This window comes from Talpa europaea (genome assembly GCF_964194135.1).
Source record: "Talpa europaea genome assembly, chromosome: 6".
Classification (NCBI taxonomy): domain Eukaryota; kingdom Metazoa; phylum Chordata; class Mammalia; order Eulipotyphla; family Talpidae; genus Talpa; species Talpa europaea.
The window spans coordinates 17,272,997-17,287,311 of record NC_140072.1 but is presented as its reverse complement, the minus strand read 5'-3'; the positions used below and the strand labels follow the sequence as shown (position 1 = coordinate 17,287,311).

Here is a 14,315-nt window from a genome sequence, read left to right as displayed (position 1 = left end):
TTTGGAGGTGGCAGGACACTGGGGGTAACAAGAATGAGAAGCAGGATTGACAGTGGCATGTTACCATCTGGAGAACATCTGTTGGCTGCTGTATGTGTAGCACTAGCACCGGGTTAATGAGAAGAGTCTGGGGTACCTGCTATGGAAACTTGGGGCCTCTGCTCTCATGCCCTAGTGCAGACAGAGGGGGTGTAGGAACTGTATCGTAGATTCCCAAGCTGTGAAACAGATGGCCAGGGCCGGACAAACTGGGGTGGTGCTGAATTTGCAGCTACAGGCAAAAGAAAAGTCAGAGAGACCCACTACATCTAGCTGATGACAGAGTGACCCTCCAGTTTCCTCCGTATTAACTCTGCCACCTGAGGGTGCTCCTGGTGGTTATTGCAAAAGTTCATTGAGGTAAGGCTGCAAAATTGTGGTTCCGTACGGCAGAGTAAGCCTCAGTTCTTCCCTTCCTTCCAGCAGGTGAGTGGAGTAGAATGTAAGCTGCAGAAGGGCAGGGGTCTGGTCTTTTCATTGCTGGCTATTTCTGCTGCTTAGTGTGGTGCCAGCCACAGGGAAGCATCAGTAGCTATTTGTTGAATAGATCACAATGGAGGACAAGGAAGCCGCATCCAGGTGCTGGGACCCTGCCCACTCTGGGCAGCGGGGAGTGGGTCTGGCCCGGGGTCTCCGAACATTGTGCCAAGCGAATGATCCATGGGCTCATCCTGGCATCTAGCAGTAATCCTGTGCATTGTCCTCCGCCATTGTTTTCTCCCATCCCTGCCTTCCGAGTGTTTTGTGGCTTTCTTCCTCAGTCACTAAGAGTTATTTCTTGGAAATTTATGGCTGCTGGCCTGACCCACAGCATCTGTTCTCCCAAACTGGGCAGTGTAGAGAAATCCATCAGAAAAGTCTGACTCCTGCCAATACAGGGTTGGATTGGAACCGAGGGGTTGACAAAGCAGAAGACTCCAGCCCCCTTCCTGGGACAGAATGGGCATCTTTGGTGTGGGGTTTGAGGTCAGGTCTGCCTGCCCCAGCCCTGGAGGGCTTAGAACCAGGTAGGCCCTTGGTGTTCCCAATGCGGCAGAGATTCCTGTCTTCCTGGGCAGAGTGATCAGATGTGCTGATGGTCAAGTACCACTTACCCTCCCTCCTGGAGGCTGGGCCTCCACTGCCTCATATGTTCTGTTGTTGAGAATTCTTTGTTGAATTGTTAGAAAATTCTAAGTTGAAACCCACCTCCCTCCTGGGTCATCTGTGGGGGCTTGTTTCACACTCCTGAGTCACCCACCCTGAGCCTGAGCCTTTGGCCTTCACTTTCAGGCCTCACCTTATTTTTAATGATGCACATTCTGGTCCAGTCTACCAGCACCTTCTCTGGACACATGTGCTCAGATGAAGCATCAGTGTCATCTAGTATGCTTCCTAGTGGGCTGGAGTCCTTGGCCTTGACAAGTGCTGACTCAGATAGGGAAGTGGGGAGGGAGGGGCTGCTGGCAAGGTGTGGGAGAGACAATTTGCAATGCTCCCCCAAAAGTTTTTAAACCACCAAGAAAGCCCCGGTGGGTTGGTGTCACTGGAAACTTGTCCATCCCAATAGTCCATGTTCCAGCCTGCTCCCAGCACTTTCAAAACTGTTTCTGGACTTTTTTTTTTTTTTAGCATTTTTATATGCCAGAAATATAGTGCTTTTCCAGGGGTGGCTGCAGCAGAGGACAGTCAGCTGTGCAGATGGGGAGAGCTCAGCATCTGTGTCCATGAGGGTGGGAATGCGATGATGACCAGGGTTCAGTGGGGCTGGACAGTGATGTTTTGGGGCAGCAAAGATGTGCTGCTGCCTGAGAGTAAAAGAATCCCTGCTCCAGGAGATGACAGTGGGGACCCTACCCCCCAAATCACCAATACCCAAAGATGTGCTCCCCTCCATGTGGCTCATATCCACCTCTCCTTCATCCCCAGCACTGTCCTGAGTGTCCCCACCTCTGTTCTACTCCCTCCAAGCCATCCCCCCACATTCCTGCCCAAGTGTTCTCCCTCCCACTCTCCCTGGCCTGGCACCCCCAGGAGTTCCTTCCTATTCTTCATACCCAGGCCCACATGCTTCAGCTGTGTTCCTCCTTGGCCTCACCCACCCCTCCTGCCTTCAGTTTGGAGGCTCTGACAGAACTCGCCCCCTGCCCAGACATGCTTGATGCTCCACAGTGACCTGAGACCGTCTCGAAGCCTGGCCTTCCTTCTCCATCCAGAGCACAGCTCTGCGTTGCCTTCTCTGCCTGCCCTCCACCCCCTCCTTCTGCACCCTGCTCTCTTCTGCATCCTGGCTCTGAGTCCTCTTACATACTTGTGTGTTTATTCATTTGTGCCTGCTGCCTTCTTCCCCATAAACCCAGAGCAAGAGAGAACATACAGGCAAACTTCTTGTTCTTAAGGCTAGAACAGTGGAAGCCACTCAGAAAACCTGTGTTCTGAAGGAGAAAAGAGAAAGAGTATGTGTGTGTGTGTGTGTGTGTGTGTGTGTGTGTGTGTGTGTGTGTGTATGGGGTAGGGGGTGGTGGCAAAACAGATCCCATCAGTGAAGCTGCTTCAAAATAGGTCAGCTTGCATTAAGTGGAGCCCGTGATAATAGCAACAGTGGGTAGAGGTGTTTTTCCAAAGATTGGGGCTTCTATGTCTATGTTATGTTGACTTTATTTCATAGCACCAGAGTCCATGGGAGAACTGGAAAGGGCCCTGGGCAGGGAGACCAGAAGCAGGCTCTGTGACACGTGGCACATACCCTGCCAGCCCCACAGCTGACTGCCAGCTGACCTCCACTGTGTGTGCTGACCCCTGACCTCAGGCCACCCTTCTGCACAACACAGCTAAGGGGAAGTGAATAGTTTTGATAATTATATCTGCAGTTCAGCAATAAGAGCAGGCTTCAGGGAATTGTGGCTTTTAGTTGGTTTTTTAGAAGTTGTTTTGCATTAAAATCAGATGCTTAAACTCCAATTTGCATAACACAAAATACTTGTAATATAGCTACTGCATCTATCTACTCACATCTAGCAGCATCTTAAAGCTTTTCATCTTTAAAAAGCTTTAAAAAGCTGTTGCCCAGTGAGGTGTCAGTGTGGCATGTGTGTGTGTGTGTGCGCGCGCACTGTGCTTATGAGCTCAGCTGCGGCATTAGACAGCCTGACTTTGAATCCCGTAGACCAATCATTACTGGTTGTGTGTCTTTGGGAAAGTTACTTCAACTCTTTGAGTCTATTTCCAAGTCTTTATAGTGGAGATTGTGATCCTGTGATAAGGAAAATAGCCTCCCCAAAAGGTAATTACCCCCTAATCATTATTTCAAGAAAAAATTATTGTGACCATTGTTAAGTGGTAAGGAAGACTTTATTCAGAGTTGGCATGCTAGACCTCATGACTCCTGCAACATGGGAGATGAGACTCCAGTAACTCGAACCAAGTAGGGAGGTGAGGGTGGAAAGTCAGCTTGTGGAAAATTACTGAGGGGATGTCAAGGGGAGGGCGATACTTGATAAACTGGTGTAAGGATTCTTACCAGGGTAGTCAGATCTCCAGCCTGGGGGACTTGCTGAATTGACTTAGAATTCTTGATTAAACTGGCTCTGTATGCCCAGGAGGACTGGGGGTAGGGTCAAGGCTGCGTTAAGGGCTTAGAGGAGCCTGACTGAAGTTTGGTCAAAGGGAATGTCTTGTCTGCCTTCATATGTTAACTTAGCTGCCATAGAGACTCTATAGATGTGATTCGGGCTACTATGAGTGGTCTGAAGTTGGGAGATTACTTTGGATTATCCATGTGGGCCCAGTATGAAAGCAGAGAACTTTCTCCAGCTGGAAGCAGAGAACTGGACAAAATAGAGAGATTTGCAGCATGAGGGGCACTGGGCAGGCTATTGCTCAGTTGAAGATGGAGGGTCAGATGGAAACAGCTGGGAGATGCTCCTGGGCTACAGCCAGCTCAGAGAAGGAAACCACAGTCCTACAACCACAAGGAACTGAGTTGGGCATAAACCCTGATGAGCTTGAAGGTGGATTCTTCTTGAGAGCCCTCAATAAGGAACACAAACCTGCTGACACCTTGCTGATGGCCGAAGACCCTCATCAAAGGGCCCGACCAAACCTACACATGAGGGGTGTGTGTGATAGTTTGTGTTGGTGGCAATAGAAATGCTGGAATCCCACATCACAGGACCTTGTGACGATGGATTGGAGCTGAGCTTCCCCACCAGGCTTGGAGCTGTCCACGTTGCTAGGAGAGCATTCCTCAAACCCGCTGGGTGGTTTGCCCCTGCAGCTTTCTCTTCTGACCTCACCCCTCCTGTGTTCACTGGCTCAAGGTTAGGAATATGACATCATCTGAGAAGAATGGGCCCTGGATGTAGCCAGGTTGTCCCAGGTATGTGTGAAGTGCAGTTTTAGCTCACAGCTAAAGAGGCTGTTTTATGGGCCAACAGGATTATTGCACTCAAGTCCATGTATACATTACAAAATAAGATCAGAGCTGCCTGGCCCATGTGGCCCTGGGAACATAAAGATCATTGAAAGAAAAGGTCCCTGTCATCACATACTTATGTGTGTGGACTTATGAACAATATCCAGAGGAGTGTGTGCTACCGACACCTTGCTGGTGGCCCGAGACCCTCATCAAAGGGCCCAACCAAACCCACACATGAGGTGTTCACCCACCGCCGTCTGCTCGACTTCCCTGGTAGCTCTTAGCTTGGCCACAGGCAGAGTGGAGAATGAGCTGTGGATACAACCTATGTCTGTGTACAGTATTTGAGGCTCCATTTAAAATGGCCCATTGCATTCAGTGGAGCCCTGTTCTAATGCTCCCTTGGCTTCTGTTTAGAAAACAGGCTATAAAGGAAATCTAAACTAGTATGGCTGAGCCATGGCCTGTGAATAGCTGTGGTTTCTTTCTTGGGGAGAAAGCTGTCCTCTTTTCCCTGAGTTGCTGTCCGCCATCATGGGATGGTGGATGGGTGTTAGTTCTGGCGAAGGTGGGGGCTTTTGAAGCTACTAACTGGGTTGATGAGATAAAAGAAAAAGAGGTGACAATAGGGTAGGGAGGAGGGCAATTTGCTCTCAAATATTAATCTGAAGTTTAATGAAAATAAGAAGTTAACAGTGCCCCCAATGAGGATGGAGTAAATTTACACCTCTCCCTGCCTAGAATTCGAAGTGGATTCGGGTCTGCATGACATTCATCACCAGGGAGATTATGCGGGTGCTGACTCAGCGAGAACACCCTACTAACTCTCTAAGTCGTTTTTTTTTTTTTTTGCTCCCCCCTCCTTTGCTTAAGAAAGTGATGACTTTGCAGGAGCTGCAGACCTGGGTCTAGACTGTGCCTGGAAGGCCCGCCGCCTCATACCTGGGCAGTTCTGATCTGGGAGCCCCCACTGAAGGGACATCGAGATTAAAAGCCTTCCTCAAAGCAGCCACTGGACCCAGCTTGCCTCCTGGGGGGAGGCTTGTCACTCCCCTGAAGTCAGTGGTGCAGGTAAAGCTAGGGCAGCAATAGACTTTAAATATTCCAAACTGCAGTACCTGCGAATCATAGCACCAACCTGAAATCTCCAAGCTGCCTCACCGGAAGATTCCACCCCAGGGAGGCGCATGGTGCAGGTCGCCTGTCTCAGATCACGTCCCTTCTTATCCCAAGCTGATGTCAGACAGAGAAGCCCTTACCCATTTCCTGCTGCAGGCTCCCAAGGGCGGCATCTCTGGCCTTAAGATGAACAAAGTCAGGTCTGTCAGGATTGGATGAATGAGTTGCAGGGTAGAGATGTGGAGCTGTGAGGGATTTCTCTCTCCTCCTGCTCCTTTGTGAGTGCCGTGAAGTCACTCTTTGTATCCTTAGCTGTGCTGATGGGTGGTGCTCAAGTGGAGGGAGGTGTCAGGGCAAGAGCTTAGGCTTAGGAGTTGGGGGACGGGCTTCCATTCCCAGCTGCCTGCTGTCGCTTGTTCTTTCAGAACTGCTTCTACATAGTAAATTTAAGAGTATCCCCGACTGCGAGCAGGCTTCAGGGAAGTAGAGTGATTGTAACAACCTGAAGGAGGTCTGAGCAGAGCCTTCCTAGGAGGCAGCGAAGGGGGCATTTCCCTCTCTTGGCTTATGTTTGCAGGATCGAGATACTCTAAAGTGTTAGGCTAAAATGCCAGACACAGGAAGATGAGGAGGAGGAATGGTTTCTAGAGGTGGAGGCGAGGAGGCAGGCTGCATCCGATCGGAGGATGCTGATAGAAGACCTACTGCATCTAAGGTGTCCAGTGCACCCTGATGGTATCTGGCAGCTACAGCATGCTGGTGCTGGAACTAGAACTGGAGTCACGGCTGGTAGGGAGGAGGTGAGGCCTTGGGCAGATGAGGAAACAGCATCAGAAGACATCCAGGGGCAGCCTTGGGGTGAAACGAGAAGAACAGCCAGAAGAAGGTCATAGGCCACAGTCAGGGTACTCCAGGCAAGTTCCAGAGCCACTGTGAGTTCGTTTCCAGACTCCTGCAATCAAACATGTCACACAAATTTTTAGCTTTCCAGTGAATATAAAATTACATTGACACTATACTCTAGATTATAATGTAATCAATTAAAAGTGTTTTATTGCTAATGAACGCTAGCCATCACCAGAGACTTCAGCAAGGAATTGTAATCATTTTCCTGGTAGACGGTTGTGTATAAAACACCATCATTTGAGATGCGCGTACACTTGTGCACAAGATGTACACTTGTGCTTTTCAAGGGTGGGGATTTCTGCATGACTGTGGCAGAAGGGAGAGGTTCGATCAATTCAGGGAGAAGCAGAATGCTGGGCAAAGGAACACAGGGAAAGAGACAGGTTGTGGGGCATGGGTGGGAGGGATTGAGGCACAGGTTGAGGGATTTGCCTTGCAAATGAGGAGGGACATATGTCTCATTTGAATACGTGGACAGGAAGAGACCATAAACGAAACGTAGGCATATTTTTGGAAGAAAGCTGGCGCGAAATTTGTAAGTTATATCTAGTAGCAGGGCCTGCATCTCCAGTTTTGAGGGGTGAGAGGATTTCCTTTTTGGGAACTGGAGCAGATCGTGTTTTGAGATGCCAGAGAGGAGTCGAATGGAGCATTAGACCTGTTAAGGAAGACATCTTGAGACTAAATTTGCACATGTGCTAACACAGTGGCACGCACCAGCCTCTTCGGCCTCTGGAGCTCTCTCTGCAAGGTGGGGATGTAGATGTGGGCAGTGGTGCTGTGGCTCCGTGGCTTCTGCAAACACCAGGCTGGGATCCACAATCCCAGTTGTGCCCCAACCGAAGGCTGGATTACCGCGGATCCTAGATCTTCATGGAGAGTCACAATCTCAGATGTTAAGTCCATGAATTGTGTGCGGGAAGAAGGAGGCTGTAAGTCATCTAGGAAGTGGCAGGGGGGCATGGTGGGCGATGCTATCCTGCCCTCATTTTGAAGAGGTTAGCTGCAGGGGAACATTGCTTTATAACTCACGTCTCTTTTGATTGTAATTTGAATTTTCACATTTATTCTCAAAATTTCATTTGATGTGGACAGTTTCCTGTGGAGTGTCTTTATAATCTTCATTTTAAGGAACACAGCCTCTGTGAGGTCAAACAGGTCTCCCCGTTAACGTGGCCAGCAGGTCACTGCACTTGGGGCTGCTGACCCCAAAGCCAGACTCTTCCTGTTTCTTCCCCCAACCCCATTTTCTTGCCATCATTCAGTACAGTCTTGAGAAGCTCCCTCTTCACCTGGCATCTGTGTTGTCCACTGTGAGGGAAAGCTGAGCCTCTAGGTAATTAGCTGTGGCTTGTTCAGGACAGCACCTGGGCAGGTAGAGGGAAAGGTGGGAGAAGGCAGCAATGGTGATGCTGGTGTTAAGGAAACCTTGCCTGCAACTCAGTGGACTTTCCGAGGACACATGGCAGGAGGCACATGGGGGTACAGGGAAGCTGAGGACAGGTGATTGAGAGGACAGGTGAGGATCACATTAGGAATCATTGCCCATGCCCCTGCTTGGAGAGTTGGAGTGAAGAGGACAGAGAGCAGGAAGTGGAGGGACTGCCAAGGAGAAGAAACCCAGGAAGTGAGACTCAGGTGCTGGATCGGGTATGGGGCATGTTTGTGGTGGGGAGGCACCAGAGTACTCACATCTGGGTTCCCTGCTCTGGACACTGCCCCACCAGGGGCAGACAACCACGGGCATGGATTTTTCCTGAGCAACCCTCCTTGAGCTTGACTGGGAGCATGGACCAGGCAGGAACTTCCAGAGGTACAAGGGCTTTCCATCGGCAAAATGGTCTGTGGAGTCGCCTCTGAGCCTGCAAGCCCTGAGCTGGGTGCAGTGAGTCCTCACCCTTTCCTTGGACCTCCATCCTGGGTCCCTTCTCCTAGGAGGGGTGCAGAGCGGTGATGGGGGGATATGGCTGTCTTGCAGAAATCTCCTTCAGAGTGTGGATGTGCGGGGGCAGCCTAGAGATCATCCCCTGCAGCAGAGTGGGCCATGTCTTCCGGAAGAAGCACCCGTATGACTTCCCGGATGGAGACGCCAATACGTACATAAAGTGAGTGCTTGTCCCAGGGCTCGTGGGGGCTGCAGAAAGCTGAGGGCGTCCCAGGTTCTTGGGTAGTTTGCCTGAATGTTCTGGAGGAATAGGAAGTGCGTGTCCATCCCTCCCACCTTTGCCTAAGCAGGGGGCTCAGGCCTGCTCATCAAGCTTCAGGCCCTCGGCCCAGGCTGTCCTTCATCGACTTCCCCAAGACATGGTCAGGCCCCACAGTGGCCTTGGAGTCTTCAGGTCTCTGAGCAGCTGTTCCAGGGATCAGGCTCTGGGTATTGTTTGAAGTGGGGGGCAGGGGAGATGTTTTTGCCCAAGTTCTAGAAGACCCACCCTCCCACCCCTAGGCTGGGTCACCAGTGAGGGTTTTAGGAAGATTCGGGAACAGGAGGCACAGTGGATGCAGCTCACACGCCTGCTACGGCACCTCTCCCGGCAGACCCTGAGCCACTGGCTCCTTACCTGGGGTGTTCTCATGTGCTGCAGGGGTGGGGTGGGCTGGGGTACAGGATGCAGAGGCCAGACCCCGTGACCCAGTGGGGCTGCTCGCCTCTTCCCTGCTCGCTCCTTCATACACCCTTGGCCTTTGGTTGCTTCCTTCTCTATTAACCTTCCTCTTCTCCCTCCCTACCTCATCTTTTTCACCAGATTCTCTCCTTTTCCCTAATCCTCTTGTTAGTTGTCATCTGACAGTGTCACTTGCCACTTAATCCCCTTTGCCTTTTTGTCTGTCATTTGGTCCATTTGAGGACGGGAGGAGCTAAGCACATTTTTTTTATTTTGGTGTCTTTTTCTTCCCTGATGGTGTAGCTTTCCTCTTCTACGTTCTCTCGTCCTCGGTTTTTCACACGCAGGAACTGATCTGGTCACTCGCTGACTCAGCCGTCTCAGAGGATCAGGATGTGAATGGTGGGGGAATTAGACACCTTTCCAGAAATCCAGTGGGCGGGGGTGGAGCCAGGAGAAACCCAGCCAGCCCAATAGCCAGGTGGGAAACAAAGGCAGGGCTGGGGCTTCAAAAGGGAAAGTGAGCTGGGGACATCTGGAGTGGGAAAGTGATGAGTGTGGCTGTGATGTGGAAGGGGCTGGCCTGGGACTGAGGGGCAGAGCCTTGGACTCAGAACATGCCTTGTCTTTGAGACAGGCCCTGGCCGTGGGCCTCCTGCCCACCACTGGTGGGCCGTCCAGTGATTGGAGAAACTTGGCAACTGTCTGCTGAGCAGCTTCTGCTTGCTGATGGCAAGGCCAGTGGACAGGGCGGCAAGGCCAAACTGCCTTCAGGGCAGCAAGAACTGGGCTGTGTGTAGCCTAGGCAGTTTCCGGTCAAGGGTCTCAGCTCCAAACAACCAGCAATCTGGAGGAGCAGGCCGTTTCCAGGGAGCCCCCAGTCCTCTTACTCAGGCCTCAACAGATGCTGCCCCCACCCGCCCCCGGCCTCGGATTGTCTTCCAATAGATTTTCTGTCTGCTCCAGGACTCTCCCAGGTATCCAGCCTCCCTGCTGCTGAGTGATGACATTGTCCCTGTCAGCCTCCCTCTCTATTTTCTGTGACTTTTGGGGCCAGACGCAGAGCAAATACCTGATTAACAAAACCAAAGGGTGCTGGCAAAATGTCTAACAGAGACAGCTTGATTACTTAATTCTTTACACCTGCACCAAGCTGATCACATGGCTCACGGGAGGCCCATTGGGGTTGGCTTTCCCTTTGGAGACGGACCCTCAGCACATGCCCTGTGTAAACGGGGTTGGGGGGGGTTACCTGGAGAAGGAGCAGGGGTGGGGGTAGGGAGGAGGTGGGGTGAGACTCTCACACAGGCCCTACCTGTCCTTCTGGGTTCCTGGTGCCCCAGGGACATGCAGGTTTTCCTGGCTCTTCCCCCTATTTTTATTTTTCTTGAGAGCCACAGAAATTCTGTTTCTGGCATTTTTTTTTTTTTTTCTGCTAAAATCCCATGTCTTGGATAAGCGCCCCTGAGGAGATTGGGTGGAATGTGAAGGACATAGCTCTGCAGGAAGAATAGTGAGGTCCCCCACTGTGCAGTGCAGCCCACTCAGCCATGTGCAAGTATTCTAACTGGACACTCCCATCTCAGAGCACCTCTCCTGACCCCCTGCCTCCCCAGGAACACCAAACGGACAGCTGAAGTGTGGATGGATGAATACAAACAGTACTACTACGCTGCCCGGCCCTTTGCCCTGGAGCGGCCCTTTGGAAAGTAAGTCACCCGTGTAGAGTGAGAGGGGCCCAGCTCCCAGGCCTGAGGCAAGTGGGCCCTGGCAGGCATGTCTGCTCCATCAGTCTCCTGAGCCCCTGAGCCCCTCCAGGCCTAGCTGTGGCTGTCCTTTCCCGTCTCTTCTTGCTCCTGCCCCTGCTGGTTGGCAGGGCTTTCGGCAGCTCCTACAAATGACTGTCCAGCAGCCTGGACCACCTACTCATCACGGGGCTGTTTGTACCATGGGCGGATAGTTCTGGCATTTTGCAGGAAGAAAGCTCAGTCCCTCTGGCCTCAGTTCTTCTATTTCATCCTCAGTCACCCCAGTTTAAATTCTTCTCTTTCCCGGGAGGGCCTTGTGCACATAAATATCGCCTCTAGCAATGCTCTAGCTTCCTGAGCAAAGAACACAGGGAAAGGGACTGAGTGCCGAGGTAGCATCACTTCAGACGTCTTATTAGTTCTCCCAAACTCTGAGATGTGGGTGTAATTATCCCTGCTTTACAGAGGAGGAGATGGAGGCTTATAGGGGTTCAGGGACTTGCCCTGGATCACTCCATTTTAAGAGGGGCTTGGAGGCTCAACCATACCTGCCCGATTGCAGCTCTATGTGATGTTATGTCCCTCAACTGGATCTGATTCGAGGAGAGAATAACAGTTTCATTTATGTTATTTGTCTTTTGGGGAGGGAAGGAGCAGAGCAACCAATGACTTTCTGTTGCACTAATGTCCCCCATTCGTCAGATGAGGCTGTTGAGCAGATGGGGTTTGCAGCCTACACTTCATAGGCCGTGCCTCGTGCTGTGCAGGAGGATTAAATCAGGAAGCGCCAAAGTGATTTGTATCCGAAGTCTACAACCCGCGCTACCCCCCCCATCCCCCGCCGCCCCAGCTCTCACTCAGAGCCTCCCAGGGCATTTCTTCTTAGTCCTCCACCAAATTCTGGTCCACTGGCCACGTCCACCCACCCTCTTTACTTTATTTCCTCTCCAGCATGGAGTCTACTCTCTAAAGGACAGAAGATCTCTTCCTCAGATCTTTGTCCTGATGTGCACCTGTCAACACTCCGAGCAGTTTTTTCAAACCTGGATGCACCCAACTTTGGCCTCTTCCTCTCCTGGCCTACAGGCGGCTGAACTGCCCCCAGAAGTACCCATGCTGCCGCCTGCTCGCTGTGGCCTCTGTACCCTGCACATGCCCAATGGTCCTGCTACCTTTCCCGACCATTGCGACTCCCAATCTCCATTCAAACACTCGCTGCACCCCGAGTCCATCCCTCTCCCTCACTCCCAGCAGATGACACCTTCTGTGTTATTCGCAGAAACAGACACGTCACCTTTCCAAGACAGGCCAACATGCAAACTTCACTGTATCTGGCCCATTCTTCTCTGTCTCCATCTTGAACGACCACGTGCCTCCTGCTGCGACAGGCCAGACCTCCCCCTGAACTCCTCGCACCTTTCAGTCTTGCATTCATTCATAAACTAGCATTTATCGAGTTCCTGATTCATCTCCTGCCTTCTAGCTCAGGGCTCCTCCAACTTTAATGTGTACACAGATCCCCTGGGACTCCTGTTGAATGTGGATGCTGCCCCGCTGGCCTGGTGCGTACTAGTCTCCCAGGGGCTCCTGCTGCTGTCCTGAGCACCTCCATTCCAGGAGAAAGGGCTTCCCCAAAACCACGTGGCTCTCACTTGGGAGGCTTAAAAATGGCTGCTGCCTCTTCTCCACCCCCACATAATTGATTTAGTCTGGGGCCTGGCCTGAGATTTTTAAGCGGCCGCCCCTGGTGATTCTAGTGTGCAGACAGCGTGGGAACCACTGTCCCAGGGGCCTTTGCCCTCCCTTGGTGTCTCCACTGTCCACCTGGTCTTCCCTGAGGCTCTGTCACATGTGCTCTTCACTGCCCATTCCCCAGCATGACTGATTTCTTCCCTACCACCTGGTTCCATCAGCATTTAGATGAATTCAGTGTTCTACATCCTACAAAATGAAAAAAAGAGGGAAAGAGGGAACAGCCTACCCAGACTCTCCTGCAGTTCATTGTCTGCCCGGCTGCTCCTCATTCTGCTTCACGAAACAGAGGCCTGCATGTGCTGTCGGACTCCCGTCCCCGGCGGATGCCCCCACCTGGCTCACACATGACACCCTTACCATCCTCTTCGTCACCCCATCAGAATGAGGCTTCGTCCCCGCAGCCCCCTCCTGTGAGCCTGTGTTTTCAGAGCTGTAGTCCAGGCTTTTGTTGCTGCTCAGCTTCTACCTTCACCTTATGTGGCCTCAGCTTCCCCTCTTGGCCTCTGTCTGGTGCCGCTTTTCACGGCCCATTCTTGTGGCATCAGGCACCATGCTATGGACCCCCACATCTCCGTCTCCAACTTGTACTAAGCCCCAATCCTCAGTGTCCAGGCAGGCACCAGGCATCTCTACCTGCTTGGTTCCCGGCTCCTCCAACTGAAGTCTAAACTGAATTTGCCCCTCATCCCCTATCCCCATATCAGTGAATGCGCTTCCTTGCATCCTGTTGCCCACGTCAGGAATCTCGGTGTCCACCCTGACTCCTCCCTTCCCCTTCTCCCAAGTCTGAACAACCATAGTGCTAGAACGCAGTCCACACTGAGCCCCCAGGTCCTTGCTAATCGCTGAACATTCCACATTCAAGATTGGACAGCATTCCTGTCCCCTTGGAGCCTCTAGCCTGGCGAGAGAATGTGATGAGTGCCAAGAAGTCCTGGTGCTGTGAGGGCACCTGGTCCAGTTGGGAGTGGAAGGAAGTGAGGCTGGACCAAAGTAGCTCCAGTTCTGTGTGGTGGCGCAGGAAGGACAGGTGTAAATGGATCCCAGCAGGTGCTGGTGCTGCAGTTGGACAGGGAAGGACTTGAACCTGTTGCTTCTCTCCATTCCCTCCCCCGCTCCCCTTCCTAGAAGTGTGATCAGATCTGGGTTTCTACACCCCCTTCCAGCAGTGCTCCTGGCTCCAGCTTTGCCCCATCAGACCCCTCGGCCATCCCTAAAATGCCCTCAAAGCACAAACATCAACACACTGCACTCGGCATCCCCCTGCCCTTCAAGTTCAACCTCACCCCCACCAGTGCCTCGCCAGACCTTTTAAGTTCTGTGTCTTTATCTCTCATCCATTCCTCTTCCTCCATTTCTCCCACACATACATTTACCCCCACATTTTTCCCGCCTGCCAACAGAACTCCTCTCTTCATGCATGCTAGTCTCTGCTTTCCCCCTGCTTCAGCCAGAGCCCCCAGCTCACCTGCTTTCTGGTCTGTCTAGATAATATCCACTGTGCTTCTGGGTACCAGAAGCATCATCACCACCTTGACCACTGCTGATCCAACAAGCAGGGCCTCTGGGTGCTCCCACAGCCCACATGTTCCGCATCTGCACAAGACAGCAGTTGCTTCCTCCACTACCTTTCTCTCTTCTTGAAAGCTCACCATCCTATCCCACATGGGGCACATAGTAGGTGCTCGATCATATGTGATGAACAAATATATGACCAGGCTCAGATCCAGCCAAACAAGAATGTTC

The 14,315-nt window shown here is 51.9% G+C and overlaps 1 protein-coding gene across 1 annotated transcript in view; it reads left to right on the top strand.

The window, feature by feature from the left end:
• Positions 1 to 14,315, top strand: part of GALNT14 (polypeptide N-acetylgalactosaminyltransferase 14) — a gene marked incomplete at both ends in the record, with an annotated part of 182,653 nt that overhangs the window by 157,969 nt on the left and 10,369 nt on the right. The window contains 2 exons of the mRNA XM_084235735.1: positions 8,439 to 8,565; positions 10,683 to 10,775. Coding sequence (XP_084091861.1) covers positions 8,439 to 8,565; positions 10,683 to 10,775 — 220 coding nt within the window. The remainder of the gene's footprint in view (positions 1 to 8,438; positions 8,566 to 10,682; positions 10,776 to 14,315) is intronic.